Source organism: Diospyros lotus, chromosome 15, assembly GCF_014633365.1.
Source record: "Diospyros lotus cultivar Yz01 chromosome 15, ASM1463336v1, whole genome shotgun sequence".
Lineage (NCBI taxonomy): Eukaryota > Viridiplantae > Streptophyta > Magnoliopsida > Ericales > Ebenaceae > Diospyros > Diospyros lotus.
Window position 1 is genome coordinate 24,792,783 of NC_068352.1, and position 22,841 is coordinate 24,815,623.

The 22,841-nt window shown below is 34.0% G+C and overlaps 2 protein-coding genes across 5 annotated transcripts; one reads left to right on the plus strand and one right to left on the minus strand.

Annotated features, from left to right (window-relative positions):
• The first annotated feature begins 7,786 nt into the window (after positions 1-7,786).
• On the plus strand, positions 7,787-15,047 carry LOC127791754 (beta-glucuronosyltransferase GlcAT14A-like). Its single transcript, XM_052321768.1, has 4 exons — positions 7,787-9,269; positions 10,589-10,664; positions 10,772-10,887; positions 14,243-15,047. Exons 1-4 carry the CDS (start codon positions 8,669-8,671, stop codon positions 14,752-14,754), a joined length of 1,305 nt encoding a protein of 434 aa, XP_052177728.1. The 5' UTR covers positions 7,787-8,668; the 3' UTR covers positions 14,755-15,047.
• Positions 15,048-16,054: 1,007 nt separating this feature from the next.
• LOC127791755 (uncharacterized) lies at positions 16,055-21,426 on the minus strand. 4 transcript variants are annotated; one of them, XR_008020988.1, is made up of 5 exons: positions 21,202-21,426; positions 19,302-19,713; positions 18,381-19,076; positions 17,466-17,522; positions 16,055-16,198 (listed from the first exon to the last, which is right to left on the minus strand). XR_008020988.1 is itself a non-coding variant. In XM_052321769.1 (3 exons), exons 1-3 carry the CDS (start codon positions 21,223-21,225, stop codon positions 18,559-18,561), a joined length of 954 nt encoding a protein of 317 aa, XP_052177729.1. In that variant the 5' UTR covers positions 21,226-21,426; the 3' UTR covers positions 18,321-18,558. The 4 variants fall into 4 exon arrangements, 1 of the variants encoding a protein (XP_052177729.1); XR_008020987.1 differs by having other exon boundaries at positions 17,466-17,537; XR_008020989.1 differs by lacking the exon at positions 17,466-17,522.
• Between the last annotated feature and the right edge of the window lie 1,415 nt (positions 21,427-22,841).

Genomic DNA, 22,841 nt, shown 5'->3' on the forward strand with positions numbered 1-22,841 from the left:
TTAAATATTATATTATTTGAACAAAATGAATTAAATAAAAAATGAATGTATTCTAAAAGTTTTCCATTTTTCTTTTTATAATTTTAAGAAAAGCTACGACCAATGATACCCATATTTGATTTCAACCTCAACATTGATGATGCTTGACTTTGTTTCTGTTCTGAATGGAATCTCATGGATATGATGACATTTGCATAGCCTAATGTCATGGTCTTGCACCTTCCTTATCTTAATGGTGTCGACCTTAGCTTGATCACCTACTTGATCACACGTTAAGTCAATCGAACCACAAAAGTAGACTAAAGGTCTTAATGGTGTCGACCTTAGCTTGATCACCTACTTGATCACACGTTAAGTCAATCGAACCACAAAAGTAGACTAAAGGCAAGTGACTTTGGAAGCTAAGAGTTTTGAGTGAATAAAAGATAACTTGTATTACTCTTGAGAAAGCTTGCAAATAAATGCTTACAACTTTGCTTGGATGCTCACAAATGAGGCACCTCTTCTAGTTATAGCCTTTCACCTTTTCAATGGACGATGGAGATTATTTTGATCATATGATAGTGATTGCTCATCCAAAAACTTCTCCTATCTATACCATATTTTAGAATATTTCTCATAACTCTATAAGGTTCCATAGTATTCTAAAACCTTCTAGACTAGTCCAAACCCTTCTAGGCTAGTGTACACATTTCTAGAATCTTCTAGAATATTTCAAAGTATTTTAGAACATTTTAGATCTTTCTAGAATCCTCTAGGGTATTCTACATAATTCTACACATATCTATATTATTTTGGAAGCTTCTAGACTCAGCCATATAAGCTCTTGCATGTCGCTTAGTCATTTCTTACATAGCCTATGTGGCAAAGTCTGAACCTCCAATGCAGATGAGCATCATCGCGCATTAATCATCTAGTGTTCTCATGCAATGCGTGACATTCTCCTTGACCTAATTCGATGACGTCCTCGTCATTGACTCATCTTTGTATCAGTGTAGGTGGTCTTTGAATTGCTAGAGATCTTATTGCACTTCCCATATTGCTTCGCTCTCTGACAATCCCTTCCATTTGATTAAGTATTGGGTACTATGTGGTACCTCTCTTCGGCACACAACTTGATCAGCTAGCACCTTTTTGACCTTTTGATCATAAGACTTTGTCCTCACGGGTGGTGCTCGTGTTGAAATAGTCCTACTCGGATCATCCTTGTCGTCATGGAATGGTTTGAGCATGCTTAACATGGAAGACAGAATGAATCTTTAAGCTCGGGGGTAGGTCCAACTTGTAAGAGACCTTTCCCAATCTTCCTATGATATTATAAGGACTTTCGTACTTGCGAATGAGGAAGAAGCTTAAATTGTTGAGGAATAAGCTTTACCATCACCATGTCACCAACTTGGAACTCAGATGCTTGCCTTTTCCTATCAACAAATTCCTTCATTCTTTTAGCTGCCTTGACAAAGAAGGATCTCATCACATCGGCTTGTTTTTGCCAAGACTTAGCCATGTGATAGGCTCCAAGACTCTTGCCTTTGTAGATGGTGGCAAGGGCATGTGTTGTGAGAGGTTGTTGCCCTATCACCACTTTAAAGGGGCTTCTCTTGATCGACTCACTCCTTTGCAAATTATAGGAGAATTGTGCCACATCAAGAAGATTCACCCAATCTTTTTGATGGACACTCACAAAATACTTAAGATAACACTCCAACAAAGCATTCACCTTCTCGGTTTGGCCATCGGTTTGTGGGTTGTGGAAAAGTGAAGCTTGGTGCCTAAGAGCTCGAATAGCTCCGTCCATAGTTTCCCAGTAAAACGGGGTTTTTTTTATCGCTAATGATTGTCTTAGGTAGCCCCCAATACTTCACCACATTCTTAAAGAACAATCTAGTCGCTTCCTCGGCAATGCAATCTATAAGGGCCGGTGTGAATGTTGCATATTTGGAAAAGCGATCCACCATCACCATGATGGAACCAAACCCCTCAGATTTGGGTAAAGCAGAGATAAAATCCATAGAGACAATTTCCCATGGTTGGCTTGATATAGGGAGAGGCTCTAGCAATCCTCTAGGTGATTGATTCTCCACCTTATCTTGACATACAAGACAAGTCTTCACATAAGGTTTGACCTCGTTCCTCATTTGCGGCTAGTAATAAGTAGCTTCCAACAAAACAAGGGTGCATCTTTGCCCCAGATGACTAGCCCATTTGCAGTGGGTCTGTAATACCCGAGAATTTACAAAGGACTCAAGAGTAAATTATATTGAGGCAAGAAATGAAATTTACAGATAAATTGAGGTTATAGGGCAATTTCTCACTATTATGAATGACCGAATCGACTGTAGGGAGTGCCCTAGAGCCGAGATATCCAATGAAAATGAAATGGTGTTAACGATCATTTCAAGGCAAGATTTACGGCATCGAAAGAAATTGAATTAGAAATAATTTTCTGTATAACTAAAATACAATTATGATTTGAGCCGAAAAATTGAATTATCGCATGAGACTTTTGAGAAGTCAACGGAACTCCAAAGAAGTTCATATTTAGTATGTAGAACAACATTTCAGTGATTTCAGGAAGAAACAAAAGGGTTTACGGCCTAAATGAAGATTCAGGGCTAAGTGTAATTTCCCAAAATTGCTAGAGGGAGGTTGAAATGACGTTGTTTCCGAAACTTCGGGGATGAAATAGATGGTTTAGAACTTGTGGGTTACAATAGCACTATTGGGAAGTTCAAGGGCTTCAAGGAAATGACTAAAAGTGCAAAATGGAAAGAAGTTAAGGTCAAAGTGCAATTTTACAAAATTGCACAAAGAGCAATCTGTCATGGCTGACCAAGCTTCCTCCACCACCTCCCATCACCAAATTCGGTGGTGAAAAACTCGAGGAAAGTAGCCTACGATGCTCTTGGGTCGAGCCTAGGTCGATATTGGCCACAATGGTGACCAATTTTGCATGATTTTCGGCTGTTTCTTGGACAAAATTTTGATGCCTTGAATTCGAATTTGGTGGCATTTTTGGACTAATCTAGGGCACGTAGAAGCCTCAGGGAGGTTGGATTGACCTGCCATGAGCATTTGAAGGCTCGAAATTGCCTATAAATTGGGGTATTCGGAGATGGTCGAATGGAGAAGAAAATTAAACTCTTAGATTCGAGAGTTCAGGGAAAAATTGAAAGCAACGGATAAGGGGCTTTTGTTCCCTATGTCTAGAGGATCATTCTTGTGAAATTTGGGTAATTTTTGTTGAGAAATGATAAAAATATGAAGCTTCGATGAAAAATAGAATTTTGCTGGAAAACGGGTTTGAGTAGTCAGAAAATAGCTTCGATCGAGGCATTTGAAGCTATAATCCTATAGAGAATGAAGAGAAGAAGGTATAGATTCAAATGGGAGGCGAAATGGAGCTCAAACGAATAAGAAATATCCAAAATATAGAGGATGTTCAGAATCTCGCCGAGGAAGAAGATCGGCGCGTGCACTGCACTCGCTAACTAGGCCCCGTGAGTGGAGGCGCGTGGGAGATCAAAAATGAGCATGTGAGGGTACGTCTCTTGTTGAAAAAATTTGGAAAAAAATCCCCAAAAATCAAGAAAAATAAAATGAGGGGGGTTTGTGTGCAAATGAAGTTTTGAGGTAAATTCTGAAATTTTCTTTTGAAATTCTTAGAATATTATGAATTGTTGTGGAAAAAATATTGGAGAAAATAGTTAAAGAGGTATTTATTTGAAATTTTATAAGAAAAAATGGGAGAAAATGAAAGAAAATATGAAGAAATTAAAGTATTGATATTTTCTGTGAATAAATATGATTTATAGAATTTTTGTGCTTGAGATTAGTGATTTGTGTAGTTTTTTAGGTTTGGCACAAAAATCGAGGTTGGGCACAAAAATCGAGGCAATGCACGTTTTTTGAGATATTTCGAACTTCGTGCTAAAGGTGAGTGATTTTTCTCAAAAAGCTTATACATGTTATATTTTATCTATGTTAAGCATGATAGTCATGAAAGTGGCTAAATTATATGTAATTTATGCACATATTGTTATATCTGTACATATATTGTTGTATTAATGGTTATGATATTTCATTCAACATAATATTATTGGCATATCAATACTTTTGTTGAGATGGGATGTCGCCCTGATAGTATAGTCGTAATTCCCCAAAGGCAAATGATGGAACAACATTAGAAATATCTTGAAAGTAGGTCAGGATTCTACCTAGGGTTCCGTGTCAGGTTGGTGGGCCAGAGAAGTTACACTAGGACATATGATTGTTCATGTTATTGCATCATGCATTTATGTATCATGTTTCTAAACCCTCACTAGAATATTCATCTTCTAATTGAGTTATACTTCTGGAACATTCAAACATTCAAGTTAGGATTTGCAACTGTGACAAGGGGATGATTAATGATGTGGCCGTTGGGTTCGGCGAGTTGTTCCGATATATGCTCATTCATGAGGATTCAGGATATGTTTTTAGTCATGTTTAGAAGATTATATTATATTGATGATCATGTATAATTGTTACAGTTTAATGTATTTATGAGGCATTATTAGACTGTATCTAAGGTGCTTAGTTGTCATTTCGAGAAACGAGTCTCCATCTATTTAAGTATTTGATGATGTGAATGTACAGATTATTGTGTTATGATTAAACCGAATTCAGTTATGTATCATATCAGGTTTCGATTATTGCTTCCGCATCTATGATGATTACCTATCTCAACTTATTGATTTTTATTTTGGTATGCTAAGAAGATAGAACGGGATTGTCGAGAAATGATTTATATTGAATTTATGTTGAAAAATATATATATATATTCTTGAAATTCCTAAATTATTTAACGTTCGAAAAAAGCAAGGCATTATAGGGTCGATAACAATCGGTGAGTTAGCAACATGAGGAAGGAGAGACAGAAACGGAATGGATAGAGAGAGACTTAAAATGACTTTTTATCCCAAGGTAAACAAAATTGCACTCTCAAGAATATTGATTCTTCAATTATTATTCTATTTTAAATATTTTTTAAAAGATATTTTTTTTTCATAAAAGACTTTTTTTTTTTTTTTAACAGATGGAGATGATTATATAAGATTACTTGACAATAAATGCAATATGGTATTTTTTTAAGTAAGGTTAGGAGTGTCGATATTGTTGAGGTTGACAAAATTTATTTATCTTTAAATAATAAATATTTATTATTTTTATATTTTTAGTTTTTAAATATTATATTATTTGAAAAAAATGAATTAAATAAACAATAAGAGTGTGTTTGATTACATATATTTATCATAAAAAATGTGTAATTATTATAATATTTTATGTAGAACCAATCAAACACTCTTAACTTTTCTATGAAAAAATGTGTATGGTACAAACATTTATGGTAGTTTGATAGCTTTTAGGTGGAAAGAAAAGTGTTTTCTAATTTACATAAAAAACAAAAACCATCTCCCCTAGATGGAATTTTCCATGAAAAATAGCCAAAAACATACTTTAATGGTTGTACCATGAAATTCAATTTCATGAAAAATGTAGTGTGTCAAACCACCAAGATGGAATTCAATTTCTTGGATAAGACATTTTTCATGCTATCAAACACACCCTAAGAGTGTTTGATTGCTTTCATAGAAAATATATGTAATAATTACACATTTTTTATGGTAAATGTGTGGTGCGTTTGATTGGAAAAATATGAAAAAGGAAAATATTTTTCAATTCCATGAAAAATAATTTCCATCTCCTCCTAGTTGCAATTTTAAATGAAAAATTGGGCAAAACATGCTTCAATATGTTGTACCATAAAAAATTTTCATAAAAAATGTTAATCAATCAAACATGCAAGCATAGAAAATTTTTCACCTTTTTCATGGAAAACAATTATAATCAAACATGCCTTTAGAGTGCAATTTTGACCTAATTTTTATGGAAAATTGATTCTAAGGGGGTGGTGGAATTTATTTTCCATGGAAGACGGAAAATGTTTTCCTTTTCCAACTAAATACAATCAAACACACATTTTCCATGTAACATTTTTCATGGAAAACAATTACAATCAAACATGTCATTAATTTTTCTATAAAAAATATATATATATGGTACAAACATTTAAAACTTCTTTCCATAAAATTCATTTTTTAAGAGATGAAATAATTTTTATGTTCTAAATAATTATTATCTAGAATTAAATTCTAAATAATACAATCAATCACACCTGAATAAGTATAGTATTAAGGAAAAGCTAGAAGCAATGATGCCGATATTTGATTTCAACCCCAATATTGTTGATGCTCGACTTTGTCTTCTCTTTTGAATGGAATCTCTCATGGATATGATGGCATTCGCATAGGATAAGCTAGCCTGTGCGTTGCAAAATCATGAGTTTTGATCCATCATTTCGTGGCCAACTTTGGTTTGTTTAATTTGGCCACTGATACCATCATGATATCTAGGACTTTGCTTATGTTGGATAAATTCTATGCCACTATGAATAGAGATACCACATGATTGTATTTATAAAAAAAAAAAGAAAAGAAAGAAAAGAGATTGGATGAGCTATAATTATTTGGGGGGTTAATTATGGCTTATGAGTAATAAATATTATTAATTTTTACGATAATTTTTTTTAAGAAAATAGTTGTGTAGCACATTGATGTATTTTTACGTTAAAAGTAAATAATATTTTATGAAAGACAAAGATATATATAATATAGAACTTTTTTTTTTTTTGTAATTTTAATAAGAGTTACATTAAGACTTGAAAATTGAAATTAACAATTACAAGTAGTGTTGTAGCCCTACTTAGAGGGGCAAATAAGCCGAGTCGAGCCGAGCTTAGCTTGAGTCAGCTTGACAAATTTTATCGCAGGTTCAAGCTCAAGTTTGAATCGAGTCTGGAAGCTTGACTCAAGCTTGAGCTTGATCAGCATAGCCTGAGCTCGAGCTCGGCTCGTTAATTTGATTGACAAGCCGAGCTCAAACTCGAGCTCGGGTTGAAATATATCAAAGTTTTATTTAAAAAAATTTAATAAACTGATCTATAATAAAAACAAATATAGCTAAATGAACCTAACCTGATAATCGACAAATATAACATCAACATAATAATTAAGTAATAATAATTTCACAAATTATAATAAGTATAATATCATTTATCATACAAAAAGATAATTAAATTACTTATTTAGTTATTTTCAAAATACAAACATAATCAAAATTACAGCATAACAAATATATTTTCAATTCAACTTCAAATTAGTTACTCCAAATATCAACTGTAATTTGAAATTGTAATATTAATCGGTAATCATAATTATATATCAAATCACATATATCAACCTACAAAATACGAACATATCAAAAGCTTCCAAGAATCACATACCTTGTTTTGTTTCATATGACAGAAGAATTTTAGTATAAAAATATAAAAATTAATAATTTTTATTAATATCAACTAATAAGGTGCTCACGAATCTATAAGCGAGTCAGCTCGCGAACCTCTATTCGAGATAGCTCACGAGCCTATAATCGATCCAATTCATGAGCCTATATTTGAACCAACTCACGAGTTAACGAGCCGAATTTTATTGAGTTCAAACTCAACTTATTTATAAATTGAGTTTCAAAGTTACACTCAAACTTGTCTCATTTATTTTAACGAACAAACTCAAATAAGTTTTTATCAAATCGAACATCGAACCAAGCCCAAATAACTCAACTCATTTCCACCCGTAGCACGAGCTAGAGTATAAAGAAATGGCGTTGGCGTTACAAATTACAAATGGAAGGGTTAAAGTGAAAGGACGGAGTTATCCCAAAAATTACGGAGCAATTACGGATTTCGAAATCTTACCGGTGTAGAGTGACTTGGCGTTGGAATTTCGATCGATCGCGCTCCTCGATCTCTGCTGCGCCTTGCCCTAGCCCTAAAATCGCGCCTTTTTTGTCTGAAACCGACATTGAGCTGTCACTTTCTCCACTCTGGATACGCAGACATGTACCAACAAAGCCACTTCTCCTGTAAGCATCTCTCTCTGTTTTCTCATTTTTTGTAATCTCTGCTTTTTACGCGCTCGGCTCACTTAGAGCTAAGCTAGCTCAATCTGTTCGGGGGGGTAGTTGGATTGAAGAATCCGGAGCTTTTAACCAAAGCAATCGTTTAAGAGTGATTAGATCTGTGGAGTTTGTAGAGAGGATTGCGGATTTTTGATAGTCTATTCGTTGCTGGTGGGAAAAATCTGACCGTTCGGTTTGAATTTGGTCGCGCGTTGATCTCTGCAAGCTTTCTGCAATCGCCTTTACATGTTTAGTGATTTTCTCTTGTCTTGCCTTCGTTTATGATTGATTCTTCAAGCCGCTTGGGCTTACTCGCTTTTCCCGAGACGCATCTCATCTCGAAAGGCGCTCTTTCGGATTTGGGAGTGCTTGGAAACTGCTTTTTCACTCTAACGAAGGTGGTGCCACCTAGAAAGAGGGAAAAGGCCGCCTTTTATTTTGGTTGTTGTTGTTGGCCGAGCTCGTTGCTTCTTTTTGGGTTTCTGCTATTTGAAGACAGGAGGTTCGAGTTTGCTTCTTGCTTTTCTCGTGTTGTATATTGAGTGTTGAAGATTGAGGGTTTGTATAATTTTGTGCCCTTACGATTGTCTGGTAACAAGGGTTATTGAGTATGAGGAAAAATGTTAATTCACACGCAGTAAGGGGATATAGTGATAGGAGGTGGATTCTTCCATTTTTTGCTAGTCTGCTGGTATCAGTTACTTTATTTATGGCTGCTGTTTTTGGGATGCATTCATCTTCCTACGGTGAGGATCAGCTTCAATTTGACATTGTTTCCTTAGCAAGACCAGAGGACTCTACTGGGTATTTTGTTGAATCAGATTTACATGGAGCATTTGACAATAACGAAGTTTCAAACGTTGAGGCACCTAGATTGGCTTATCTTATATCAGGAACCAAGGGGGACAGCCAAAGAATGATGAGGACTTTGCAAGCTGTTTATCATCCAAGAAATCAGTACATTCTGCATATGGATCTTGAGGCTCCGCCACGGGAAAGGTTGAATTTGTCAATTTCGGTGAAGAATGATCCAACTTTTAGGGAAGTGGAGAATGTACATGTAATGTTGCAGTCAAATTTGGTTACATACAAGGGACCTACGATGATAGCTTGCACCCTTCAGGCAATTGCAATACTATTGAAGGACGGTTTGCGTTGGGATTGGTTCATTAATCTTAGTGCTTCAGATTATCCTCTAATGACACAAGATGGTTGGTGCTGTTCTTCGTTTCTTATTTACTTCGTAATCGTGGTCATCATTTTTATCATATATGTTGATAACTTTGCCGTAGCCCTCCCCATCAACTACAATCTTAGAATGAGAGGGTCTAACACAAGGCTTCTAGTTCGCCTAATTTGTTCCTGTATGGCCTTAACTTTTAAACCTCTGTTTATTTTTTCCCTTCTATTTTCATGTTTTTTTTGCTGCTTTTTTTTTTGGGGGGGGGGGGGGGGGGTGCTGTTGACTATGCACAGGCTTTTCTTCTACCTAAATTTATATCAGTGAATAATGTTTTGAGGATGTTGACCCGAGCATCATGAAATAAATGCTTCATCTATCTAGACTTGATTCCATAGAAGGTTAAACATGCTGCTGCTACAATACAAGTGCAGAATTAGTAAGCGGAGGTGCTCTATACTGATTGGAATTGGACGAGACTTGTCTGTCAAATTGAGACATTAGCTTATAACAGTTCTGCTGCTAAGTTTTCATGAAGTAGGATAAGGGATATAGATATAAATCACGTGGACATGTGATTTTGATTTTCATTCAATTGGCATATGGTGCTAAATCTAATGACCATTTTAGTGAGTCATGCTTATTTGATCATTTTGCCTTTTGGTTGTGCAAAATCATTTACAGCTGAGAATTGGCATTACATGCTTTCAGCTCCAAGATATGAGTTAAGGCGGGTATAGATTTTATCCAACATAAAACAAAGTTGAGTTGTGGATTAGGATTTTTTTTATATTTTTTTGGGTGCATTTCCCTCCAACTGACAGCCTATCTTTGGCCTTGGGGTTATGGATGGGTAATTGTAATTTCTTTGTCCATAAACAAGATATTATTTGAAATTGTAGAAATCCAACTTTGAAAGGAATCAATGACCTTTATGTAATTCCATTTTTTGTTTTTACTCAACTATGTCAACTTGTGCGTTTGTAGCTTTATGTTCACTGGGTTGAATGTATATTATCTGTAGCTCTATATTTTCAATCCTTCTGTTGTTACCCTGATATTATCAGACTAGAAGGCAATGACGGTAAGGTGGCAACAGAAGGTTGGGAATATATTTCTTTTTGGCCCTTTTGCTAAATTCTGGTTATTTATGATCATTAGTCCAACAGCTGTTCACCATCATCTTCTTCTTCATATTGGATTGTTTGAAGGGGGATGATGGAGTTGGCATTTTTGGTATTTCATTATGTTAAATAACTCATCCACATTCCCTTGACAAGCATGAAGAAATTGTAGTTAGTCCAAGGATTTTTGTATGAGAAGATGTCTGATGTTTGTTTTGTTGTGCAGATATTCTGTATGTTTTTTCTAATTTGTCCAGAAATCTGAATTTTATTGAACATACACAGATTCGTGGTTGGAAACTGTAAGTAAACAAAATACTGAATGCATATTTGCCTAGCACCATCTCTATCACATTGTTATGTCATTTCTATCTTTAAAGTAATGGGATTTAAAAAAAAACTTTTGCAGGAACCAGAGAGCAAAGCCAATCATAATTGATCCAGCTTTATACCTGTCTAAGAAATCTGATATTACTTGGACCACTCAACGTCGGTCACTTCCCACATCCTTCAAGTTATTTACTGGTATGTTAAATTGACTAGACAATTATGAATTTTTGACCAATTTTAGATGTTATTGTACAGTTATGAGTTGCATGTCGTAGCAGTTTGTTACTTTGTTTCTCTGATAAGTATGAAACTGGGAGGTGCAAAGTTTTGTACTTGTCATGGCGCTGATATAACAATAATATATCACACTTTAATCCCATTATGCAAGTTCAGCTACATAAATTCTACCTTGCTAGTTGTTTCCATCTATGGTCTTATAATTCATATTGTACCTAACTGTCTCTTTGCTTCAGTGTGCCATTGTTTTTAGTAATCGGATGCTATCAAGGAAGAAGAAAGAGCCCCAACTACCCCGCTCTGTGTTGCCTTTCTCTACTGTTTTTGTTAGATACTTGTGTCATTCCACCAACTCTTTTCACAGGACCATATTTACCTAGAAAAAAAAAAAAAAGAACTCCTCTCATAGGAGCCTGTTTTATGAATAATGTCATATATGTTATCTTCATGTGTCATATATCTTATCTTCACTAACAGCCACTCTTATCTTATAATGAATAATCTCATTTCTAAATTTATATTTTCTTATATGGCTATACATCCATCCTAACATTCTCTTATGAGATAAGAGTGTTATTGCTACACTGCCTAACATTCTATGCCATACAACAAAGTTGGTTTGATAAAATTTTCCTTTTAGCTTTAATGGAATCTTACAATTACGTAAAATGTGTGATGCATTTACATTTTAACCACCCTGCCTTCATTCTATGAGTAACATTTTCATTAATCTCCCTAATTCTTTTTGGATGATTGATCCAAGATATCTAATTGATCTTTTATTGGTATGACGTGCTTTTTCAATTTTATCATAGCATCATTCACATTTATATTTTTACTAAACTTACATTTTATATATTCGGTTTTCGATGTTAACTTAAAACCTGTAGATTTTGAAGTGTTCCTCCATATCTTGAGCTTAATATTCATGCTTTTTTCTGTCTCATCCATCAACCCAATGTCATTTACAAATAGCATACATCAAGGCACTTTTGTGTGGATATGTTAAGAGAGTTCATCCATTATTAGGGAAAATAGGCAAGGGCTTAAAGTAGATCATTGATTTAATCCAATTGTAATTGTAAGAGACTCAATATCTCTTCCGGATATTCTGACGCATGTTTTTGCTCCATGATTCATGTCTGGAATAACCTGTATATAAGAAATTCCAACTTCTTTTTTCTCTAAAACCTTTCATAAAACTTTTAATTGTTCCACCGCCTTCCATTCTCCATCCAAACAAAACAAAATTATATTATGTTCATTTATGTTTCATTCTTCTCAAACAATGGAAGGTTAACAAACTTTATGTTACTTCCTTTACCTTTACATTCCATTCCATTTTGTATCATTTTGTTCTCTACTCCTGTACTCCATCTCTCTCCCAAACATAGCGTTAATGATTAGATTAAATAATTTCATTAACCAAAAACATGCCCACTAATCCCATGCTAGTTCATGTTTCTATTGGTATATTATTTGATCTAACTACTTTACCATTCTTAAAGTTTTTCATTGCTTGCTTTATTTCATTTGGACATATCCATCTATATAATATGTAATTCTTATCCTCTCCAAAGTTACTAAGATGTGCTATATAATACTTGTTTCTCCACCCTCATTGAATTATTCTGAGAAATACTCCTTTCATCTCTCTTTGATTGTCCACTCATTACTAGTACTTTTTGGTTTTCTTCTTTCATGTATTTCATTTGGCTAAAATCTCTTGTTTTTCTCTCTCTTGCTTTAGCTAGTTTATATAGATCTATTTCTCCATTTTTTTGTATTAAAGTGGTCAATATAAGTTTTCATAAACTTTTATCATGACTCTTAAGGATCATGTTTAAAATTCTATTTCAGACTTATAATTTTGAGTGCATTCAAATAATAATGCAAATATTATTCTCAGAATTGTTGTGAGAGCTGCTTTCTCTGCCGATATAAGAGAGGGTTGTCCTAATTTCTTCCTTACGTTTTTTTTTTTTTTTTTTTTCTAATACAATATTTTAGCTGTTGGATAATAAGTTGTTCATATTGCATTCATCACTTAAAGCCAAAGTTAACTTGATAAATATATTCAATTTTCTGTTATTCTTTAGAACAAGCACAGAATGTGGTCATAGAGTTTTCTGTTGGGTTATTTCTTGTTATGAATAACAACTACTGTCTGACGTCTTGATATATCTATATTTAGTTGCCTTTTGAGGGTCTCTTCCTTTCTTTTTATCAATTAACTGCACTGTAATGTGAACCAGAAGTGGGAAATATAGAAAAGTTTGTTCGAGACTGAATTTTTAGTATTAGAAATACAGCTTTGCTAGAAAGATGTATTATAATTATGAAAAGTGCTTTAAAGTATTGAAGTACAGTAGGGAGTTATCTACTTGGAAATATTTATCAAGTTCTTTGTGTAACAGATCCCGCACCAGATAAGAAAAAGGAGATATTGGGCCATATTATGAGTAGATAACACTACCTAACAGTTCAGTTTTTTGGGTTAGGTGTTTTAAGTTTGCAGCCAGTGACAACGTGGTATTAGAACAGCTCAATTCTTGATTTGATTTTATTCGAAGCTCTCAAATGGGAAGTAGGCAAAGTGGTCTAAGTCACAAGGTGATTGGATCCACTCTGAGGGCAGGGCAAATTTGTTTGGTGAAATGTCACATGGAATCCATGTTGGATAAGAAAGGGGAGATTTTAGATCATATAAGAGAGGCAATCAACACCACTCAATAGCTTAAACATTTACATTGGATAGCAAACATCCAGCCCATGACACTTGCCTCGCAGCTATTTTTGGGAAGTTCAAGTGTTGAATCTTTGAGAAGTTTCTGGGTTTTCTCTTCATTTAGGAGTTTCCAGCCAGGATTTATCTGTTTATGGAGTTCCCAAAAAAATAACATTGAAGGCTGTTCAAGTTCATTATTTGATATTTTCAGGAAGTCATGAATTTCCTCATAAAATTAAGAAAGCTTCTAGGCTTTAAATTCCTCAAAAGCCTAGCTGTGGACTATTAGTGTCTGGTCTTGTTGACGTGGAATTAGCTTGACAAACAAGTGAGGTTCTTTTATCTTGAGCTAATTCATGAAATCTTCCTTGCCATCCTCTTTCCTTCTGGAATTATCCATTATAACAGATGGCAAGTCAATTTCCATTCATATGGCTTAACCATGTTTTCTATCCAACTTTATAATAATTATTTTGATTGATGCCAACTCTCAGGGAAGCTCTTTACTGGCACTTCAAAGCTAGACTTGAAGGAGATGATTTCTGTCTTGAGTTGAAATTTTCATCTACTTTCCTTTATCTGTAGGTTCAGCATGGGTGATGCTAACCCGATCGTTTGTTGAATACTGTATATGGGGATGGGATAATCTCCCACGAACTATCCTAATGTATTACGCAAATTTTATCTCCTCTCCAGAGGGTTACTTCCATACTGTCATCTGTAACAAACAAGAATTCCGCAACACTGCAATTGGCCATGATCTTCACTACATTGCTTGGGACAATCCTCCAAAACAGCATCCTCTGGCTTTGACAATTAAGGACTTCGAGAAGATGGTCAATAGCAGTGCCCCATTTGCTCGAAAATTTGCCAAGGATGACCCAGTTCTTGACAAGATTGATAAACAGCTGCTAGGCCGCACCCATCGCTTTGCACCTGGGGCATGGTGCATTGGGAGCTCAGACAGTGGTGTGGACCCTTGCTCGGTGCGGGGTGACGAATCCGTGTTCAGACCCGGTCCAGGTGCAAAGAGGTTGCAAGGACTAATGGATAAGCTATTGTCTGAAGAGTTCAGGAGCATTCAATGTTCAGCTTAGAGGCATACAAATTGGTTTACTGATGCTTAAGTGCAGTCCCTATGGCGGAAAAGATGCATGAATCTCCTTGGAAAATTGTCTAAAAGATTTTTGGGCAAATGGGTTCATCAAAGTTCATGGCCAACTAAACCAACTGTACATTTATGTGTTGATAGATCTACAGTTTTGAGGTGACACTAAGGAATTTTCTTCATTTTAGTCGAAATTAAGATTAGAATTACAGGGATAATATACATTGTACTGAACAGTTTTGCTAACTTTTGGCTCCCTTGAGAATGGCCCACTGATCCTAACGAGTTTGTTCCATCTATAATTAGTACTCCACCCGAGCACCGATGGTGTTAAACTAAAATTTTATTATAAATTAAAAAATAAAATTATAATTATTTTTTGTAAATAAAACTTTTTATTAAAATGATGAACACAAGTACTCCAAATAAATTGTATGCAAAATTCAAAGAGTATTTTTAACAACTAAATTAAAAGAGACACAAAAGCATTGAATTGAAAATTTTTAAATTAAATATATATAAAGAGATCTCATATTTTGAATGTTCAAAATTAATATTATTTTTTGAAATATAAGTGAAATTATTATTGACAAATAAACAAATAATGACGATCTCTAACCCTAAAATGAAGACTTTCATCGACAATCTAACTACTTGGCATCTATGTACACAACAAATAAATTAATGCAAATCTTTTAAGAACTAAATACAATTACATCTTAAAAATAAAGTTTTACTAATTATTAGAACGATTACTCTTAATTGAAATATAGCAAGATACAACTCTAGGTTAGAAACAACTTGTCAAATATACATCTCAGCCACAATTTGACACAATAGTCTCTCACTACAATATATTTTTCTTTTATTTTTTAAGCAATTTCCCAATATAATATTAATAAAATGTCAATTGAGAAGAAGTCTATTAAAAATAACTACTACATAGTGCAATAAAAAATAATATGAAAAATTTGAAAATGGAAACAATGATAATTTTATAATGTTACTAAGCAAAGAAACATTTAATTTTATAATGTTACTAAGCAAAGAAACATACCAAAAATGAACCTATCCAAACTAAAAAAAATCTCTACACATCAACTTTCTTTGTCAAGCATGAAAAAGAAATAAAGAAAATAATAATATTGAAAAAAGATAACTGTAATAAAATAAATAGATATTGTAAGTTGTATGGTCATTGTTCACTGATTTATTGCACCTGACAAGATTACAGTGTACAATTTAATTTTTTCTTGCAATAAAAAATAAAGTTAATTAGCATATAGATTAGTAGAACTTTATCAATTAGAAGTATAATAATGACTATACAACTTACTGGGTATCCTCCAACTCAATCTATAGCCTCTTGGTCTTATTGTTATCCTTTTTCATCTCTTCAACATTGCCAACTGCAGCATGCTCACCAATCACATCTACAAAAAAGAATAATATTTGTTATATGTAGTAGTTTAATGTGAATTATAAAAATTCATTGTTCATCGATGAAGACTATTTTGCTCCTTATAAAATAAAAACTATTTTGCTCCTTATAAAATAAAAAGATTTCATCAGGTCTTGTGTTTCAACAAGACCCTTGAAAGGCACAAACAAAACCATATATGGGAATATTCGATGCTCTAAGTAAGCAAACCTCGGTAGTGTAGAAGAAGTTGATCTTATATGCATGTTTAGTAGATTTATATGATTCTTTATTTTCGTCTATTGAAAAATTATTAATTAGAAGATTGAATTTTCTTACTAAAACCCTTTTTACGAATGCTTAGATCTTGTCACCCTGTAGTAATTACAATAATTAAAAAATATAAATATATGAAATAAAAATATTTATACTAACAAATTAAAATATAAATAGTTATCTTTTAATTCAGAATAAAAAGTTCTGTAGTGTTCGCTTCATTAGGATTTGTAAAGTTTGTAACAATTCATAGACGAATTATTCGGACCGAACAATCCAAGATTCCTTCTCCAATGGCAATGATATATCTCTCACAAAGGCCACTTTCATTGCCATTCCATGCAACTAAAGTAATCAAGCAAAAAATTATGAAGTAAATGTACAACCAACTCAAATGAAATTCCATTTAACTCCAAATTGGGACCATAGAAAATTTATAAGAGATAATTTTCAACTTCTTTATTTTCAATGGAAACCTCATGTTTTATCCTAAAGATGCATGTAGCAAAAAATTATAAAAAAACAAAGTATGATAAAAGAATAGGACTCTAATACATATACATTTGAAAATCCATGACAAAGAAATCCTAACATATCAAACCAAATAAAATAAAAAATCGAATAAAAACCATTTACCAACCACCACAATGTTATGAGACAATTAACTACAACGCAGACAAAGGTTTTGTTCTTACAATTTTAGGCCAAAAGTTTATTTAATTGACAGTGAAGAGAAACAAAGGTAACTTTCTTTTTTGTCTAATATAATTTGACAATAAATATGACATGATACTTAAATACAAATCAAGCCAACAATTGTAAAATTACATACAATGATGGAAGAATATAGTCTGCAATTAGATACAAATCAAACCAAAAATATATACTGATTAAGAATAAACGAAATAGAATATAATCGTAAAAAATATCTAAAAAATAATCAATTTATTTGTATATTTTCTTAAATTTTAAGACAAATGAAAAAGTACCATGAAGTTTTTTACCTGATTTTAGTGTCTTCCAAATCTTCAACGTCTCTTCAAAATCTTGCAGAGAAGCTCCTGTGTAATGGCTTACTATTGAAAAGGGTGTGCAATTAAAAGAATTGAAGTGATAGTTTAATTAATTTATATAAGAATAGCATTATGTGCAGGCATCCCAAATCAATAGGTACTATATGTAATTTCTTTATTTTATATTAATAGATAGTTTTTTGAAATTTTAAAATGTCTGTTCAAATATAAATAATTTTTATTTAATTAGTAGTAAAAAGTTTTAAAGTGCTTTATTATTATGTATTATTATTATATATACATATTATATGTATTGTATACATCTATATATATTATATAATATTATAATAAGTACTAAATACAAATTTTGTTTTATTTTATACAAATGGATGATTTTCTAAGATTTTAAGCCAATATTATATATATATATATATTGCACGTATATACATGTTATTATATTATGTATTGTATATATCTAAACATGACTTAATTAATAATTTAAATTATCTATTTAAATTTTTTATAAATAATATTTATTTAATTAGTAGTGAAAAGTTCTAAGGTATTTTATAAGACATCTTCAATTGCTTTTGAATAATAAATACTAAATATAATTTATTTTTATTTTATATAAATAAATATTTTTTATAATTTAATTAATAATTTAAGTTATTTATTTATATTTTTTATAAATAATATTTATTTTTAATTGATTGAAGAATTAATTGATGAGAAGAAATGACAATTGTCAATTAGAGATGACACCACCTTTATTTTTGATGTGAAAGAAAAATAATTCATCTTGATTGTCACTTGATAAGATAGGCAGACTATTATACTTTAATATATTAATAAGATAAGATAATATTATTTCAACTACTGTGCTTTAAAAACGCATTAAAGTACCTTTCTGGGCTTGGGTTGTGTTTCCCAATTTCCAGGTGGATGTTGAGAGGACTGTTTTCTTCAGCTAAATTGAGATAGGTAAGACTTTGTTCGGTGTTGATGAGATACACAACTCTTTCATGGTTAATGTTGTTGTTCATTAAATGCCAATGGTTTGATCTCAAAACTAGCCTTTCAACTAGTTAGAATTAGCCGAGACAAATTTCATGTATCTTTCAGTGATCATCTCTGGTGAAAAGTCAGTGAAGTACCCGTTCTCCACCTCTAGTCCTTCTTTGGCTGCCAGCATTTCAACTCGCTTCTGGACCAGATCTGCTCCATACTTGTTGGGCTCCAAGAGCATGCAGGCTATCTCAGTCGAGTCCTCGCCGTGAACCAGCCCCAGCGTTTGCACGGTGGGGAGACCACCCCCTCGAGCGCTGACCATCTGCGCAATCCATTTTGCAGCTGCCACATCTTTTGACAAAATGGGCACATTGTATGTTGCAATCCATGGACGAGCACCAACCATCACGACACCTCTTTCTCGAGATACCTGGGCTGGGCCTTCATCAGGTTTGACGGGAAGAACTTCAGGTAGGGCACATCCAGCCCACTGGGTGCCCATGAAGTTGGGCCGGTAGTAGCCCAGCTCCCGCCTTATGGTTTCCAAAGCCTTCCCAGTTGGGTGTGCAGCAGCATATAAATATACTGGTACTGCAGTGAATCAAATTATCATCAGATGAGACTTAGCTTATGTGTGATCGGGCCGCCTCATATGCTTGGGCAAATCAAGCTCATTCAGTTTAAGAGGTACAGTAAAAACCAAGAAGATCCTTCTTAAGAGATACAAAATGGAAAGAGGGAAAAGTTAAAATTCAATGTTTTAACTTCCCTCCCTCGCATTCTTTGTCTAATTGAACAAGATAGTTTCAAGCTCACCTTGGAACCGATTGCCAATCTCTGCTGCGACTGATTTAGCAAGCCAGGCTGCTTCATCCAACGACGCTCGAGCCAGCGGGTGGCACACAATGTCATCCACGATGCCTGTTCGAGGATGTGCGCCCGAGTGCAATTCGAGGTTCAGGGCTCCATAGGCTGCCTCAACCATGCTTAGTACTGTCTGCCTAAGGGGACTATAAACAGGACATCCTGTGCTGTCATGAGCAACATATGATACAATAGTGTACCGAACCCGGTTATAATCACGATCCTGGAACTTGTTAACAATGACACTTTCCGGATCAAGCTTAGCCACCCGTTCAATGGCATCAAGTGCTTCTTTATTTCTGGTCTCTGAGATGTAGATCTTACAGCAAAGCAGCATAGTTTGCTTCATTCCTTTCATCTTGTCCTTGTGAAAACAAGGGAACGAGGGCTAAATATTCTCATTGTATTTACAGGGCATCATCCAAAAAAGAAAAAAGAAGACAACATTGTTGGGGAGAACATGTCAAGGCGATGATGGTAAGAACGGATAAATATAAATTTATTATAGGTTTCGGTTAGGAATTGATAGATTTAAAAAAAGATTCAAATTCACTTATAGAAAAACTGATAAGAAGATGACTCAAGTAAGTTTATCTTATTTTTTTAAAGAAAGTGGGCTTACCCAATTGCTCAAATAAGAACCAAGCCCAACCCATTTTGATCTAAGCCCATTAGTTGTCCTATCTAAAGCCCATTATTTTCCTTATCTTTATCTAGCCTATTAGCCAATTACTCTATCCTATTTGAAGATGTTGAAGACTTGGTTGTCCAAACCATTCAAATCCAAGTTTGTTCTCCCCTTTTCTCTCACCCTCATCTCATCTATTCTGGATGTCTAAGGAGCTTATCCTCATCTTGGTGAAATGCTATTTGGTTCTTCAATGGTTATCTACATATATTGTGTTTATAGGGGTGGTTTTTCAAGTGTGAGAAAAAGATAGAGAAAAAGAGAGAGAGAGAGTGATAGAGATAGCCAAAGAAAAGAAAATGAGTGGCCATTAGTATTCTCCCGTGTGGGGTGTTTTTTCAATCTTGTGTGCTTGTCACTCTCAAGTTGGGGTTTTTTTTTCCCAATTGGGCAAATTTGGGTTCAATCCAAGGCTAGTTTTGGGTTTTCCTTGAGATCGATTCTTGGCTTTACCTTAGTGGGTCTTGGACTGATCGATTTGAGCTTTGAAACCCCACCTTCATCTCCTTCATCGCCGACGATTCATCGGGGCACAACAAGGAGATTTTTGTTTTGTTTTCAGATTCTCATTCTTTTTTTAAAAAGAACTCACTGTTTTGTGTAAGTTTCTTTGATTTAATTTGTGAGTTTGTGGATTTTGCGAGGTATTTTCACAACAGACATGACTGGTAAAATATTTTTGGATGCTGAAAATGCATGTAATAATGCAATAGAATGTAAGAAGTGCAAGAACCATCTAGCTAGACAAGTGAAATCTCATATTAAAAAGTAGCTTCATGTTTTTTGGGGGTGTGGTAAAGTTTTCTGCTTCAGCAAGAACATGAATTGCAATAATAAAAAAAAAAAGTCCAATCAAATATGTAAGCAAATATCAATCGAAAAGACTAGACTGCAAAGCAAGAAGGAGAAAACAAGCAACAAAACAAAAATGGAAACCTAAAAGGAAAAAAGTTATCTGATCGTTCACACTGCACCTGAAAACTTGGTTCTTTTTTGCGTTCCTGAAAAATTTTACTCGAGTAATGTGTACAAACGGGGCAAAAAGAAAAGAAAACTAAGAAACTAAATGTGGTCAATCCTCACCCAGAAACTGAGCCAACTCGTCACAGAACTCCTCAAAAAATCTTACCCAATGCAACAGAGAGAGAGAGAGAGAGAGCATACCTCGGAAGCTTGAGAGAAATCCATGTTCCTCTGAATCTCTGATTTGATTGGAGTCTGATATCTTGTTCTTTGTTGGTCTGTGTTTCCTTCTCAACGAGAAGCCACAGGAAAGAGATGGACTATGTAAGACATGAGCTGAGTCATCCTCCAATAATCCATACAGCACACACGGAAGCCAATTTACCCCACATTGGTCGGTGATTTCTTTTCGAGTGGACGACACCACAGGAAAGAGATGGACTATACAGGACATGAGCTGAGTCAGCTTTCATAATCCACACAACACGGATATGATAAGCCAGTTTACCCCGCAATTGCCACCAAACTCCTTGCCTCATTATCCATCACATGATGCCTATGCATGTCTTTACATAAATATCATTTTTTTTTGTGTAAGTTATTCCCCACGTGACTCATGCTCTGAGTCTAAGTAATCAACTCTGTACTTATTTCAGACATTTGGTCCCGGCAGCTGATATTTCTATTTAAGATAAATTACACAGAATATCCTTGATATAATGGGTAAATACAGACAATGCCATTCCCTTTTTATTAAAAATTACAGTAGTGTAGTTGCATGTGCCAAAAAGAAAAATTACACTAGTTGTGTCAGTATTGTCCATTCATTACAAACATGACCCTTAAAGACACTGTAACTTGTGTTGGCTTCTTAATTCTGTGTCTTGAACAAACGAAAAACAACTATAAGGAACTAGTCTTTCTGGAGCAGAAATGGAAAAAACTTTATAGCAGAAGAGAAAGAGGAAGATCGAAGAAAATTAAATGGAAAACTCATGAGGCAAGACATAAAATATAATGACCTTATAAAAAATATAACCACGAATAAAGATAAATAAGAGTCTAATCATGTAGCAAAGCTTTATCATGTGGGGTGGCTTGGGATTGTTGTATTTTGTAAAGTTCATAACCACCCAGATTAAATAAAAGCTGTCCACATGAATATAACATAATTCCAACTACTTAGTTGTCGGCTTCAGATCAAAACAATTAGATGGAAACAACTATAATATTAACATTCAAAATTCATAACCCGACAAGCATAGATATCGCAGATCTCTGGAAAGATTAAACAATGGATCGGTGATGTGCCGTCATCTTACTGTTCACAGAGAATTTCCAACTTCAAACAACTTTCTCAGTTATTTTTTGCCTGAGAGATATCGGTAGATTATCTATTTCCCCCACAGCTATTCCTTGTTCCTGAGCAAGCCTTTCCACTCCAAGCCAAATGTAGCAGCTGCCTATCTTAAACAAAAACAGTGGATGCAATGCACAATACTCATTATGTGTGAAGCCATAACCCATCCAGATAAGTGTTGTAATCGAGTAAAGCTGATAAGAAAAAAAGGGAACTCGAGCTGGACTAAAGCTAAAAAGTTTGTTCGACTTCAAGCTTATTTAAGGATTTACCGAGCTCAAGCACGGCTTGCCAGATGCTTGAGTTTGTTGGAAACCTTTTTTTTTTAAATTAAAACCATTAAAACTTTTTTTTACATAAAAAATATAACAAATATAAACATAAATTTTCAAAACAATACAATAATATTGCTTAAAAAAACATAAGCATCCTTATCACAAACATATGGATAAATAACAAAATAAATAAAAATTTTAAATAC

Excerpts from the sequence above, each read along its gene's own strand:
- LOC127791754 (XM_052321768.1), top strand. The coding sequence starts at position 8,669 with ATGAGGAAAAATGTTAATTCACACGCAGTAAGGGGATATAGTGATAGG. Across the intron at positions 9,270-10,588 it reads TCCTCTAATGACACAAGATG|ATATTCTGTATGTTTTTTCT; the intron begins GTTGGTGCTGTT and ends TTTGTTGTGCAG. Across the intron at positions 10,888-14,242 it reads ATCCTTCAAGTTATTTACTG|GTTCAGCATGGGTGATGCTA; the intron begins GTATGTTAAATT and ends CTTTATCTGTAG.
- LOC127791755 (XM_052321769.1), bottom strand. The coding sequence starts at position 21,225 with ATGGATTTCTCTCAAGCTTCCGAG. Across the intron at positions 19,714-21,201 it reads ATTTCTCTCAAGCTTCCGAG|GACAAGATGAAAGGAATGAA; the intron begins GTATGCTCTCTC and ends TGTTTTCACAAG. Across the intron at positions 19,077-19,301 it reads GATTGGCAATCGGTTCCAAG|TACCAGTATATTTATATGCT; the intron begins GTGAGCTTGAAA and ends GATTCACTGCAG.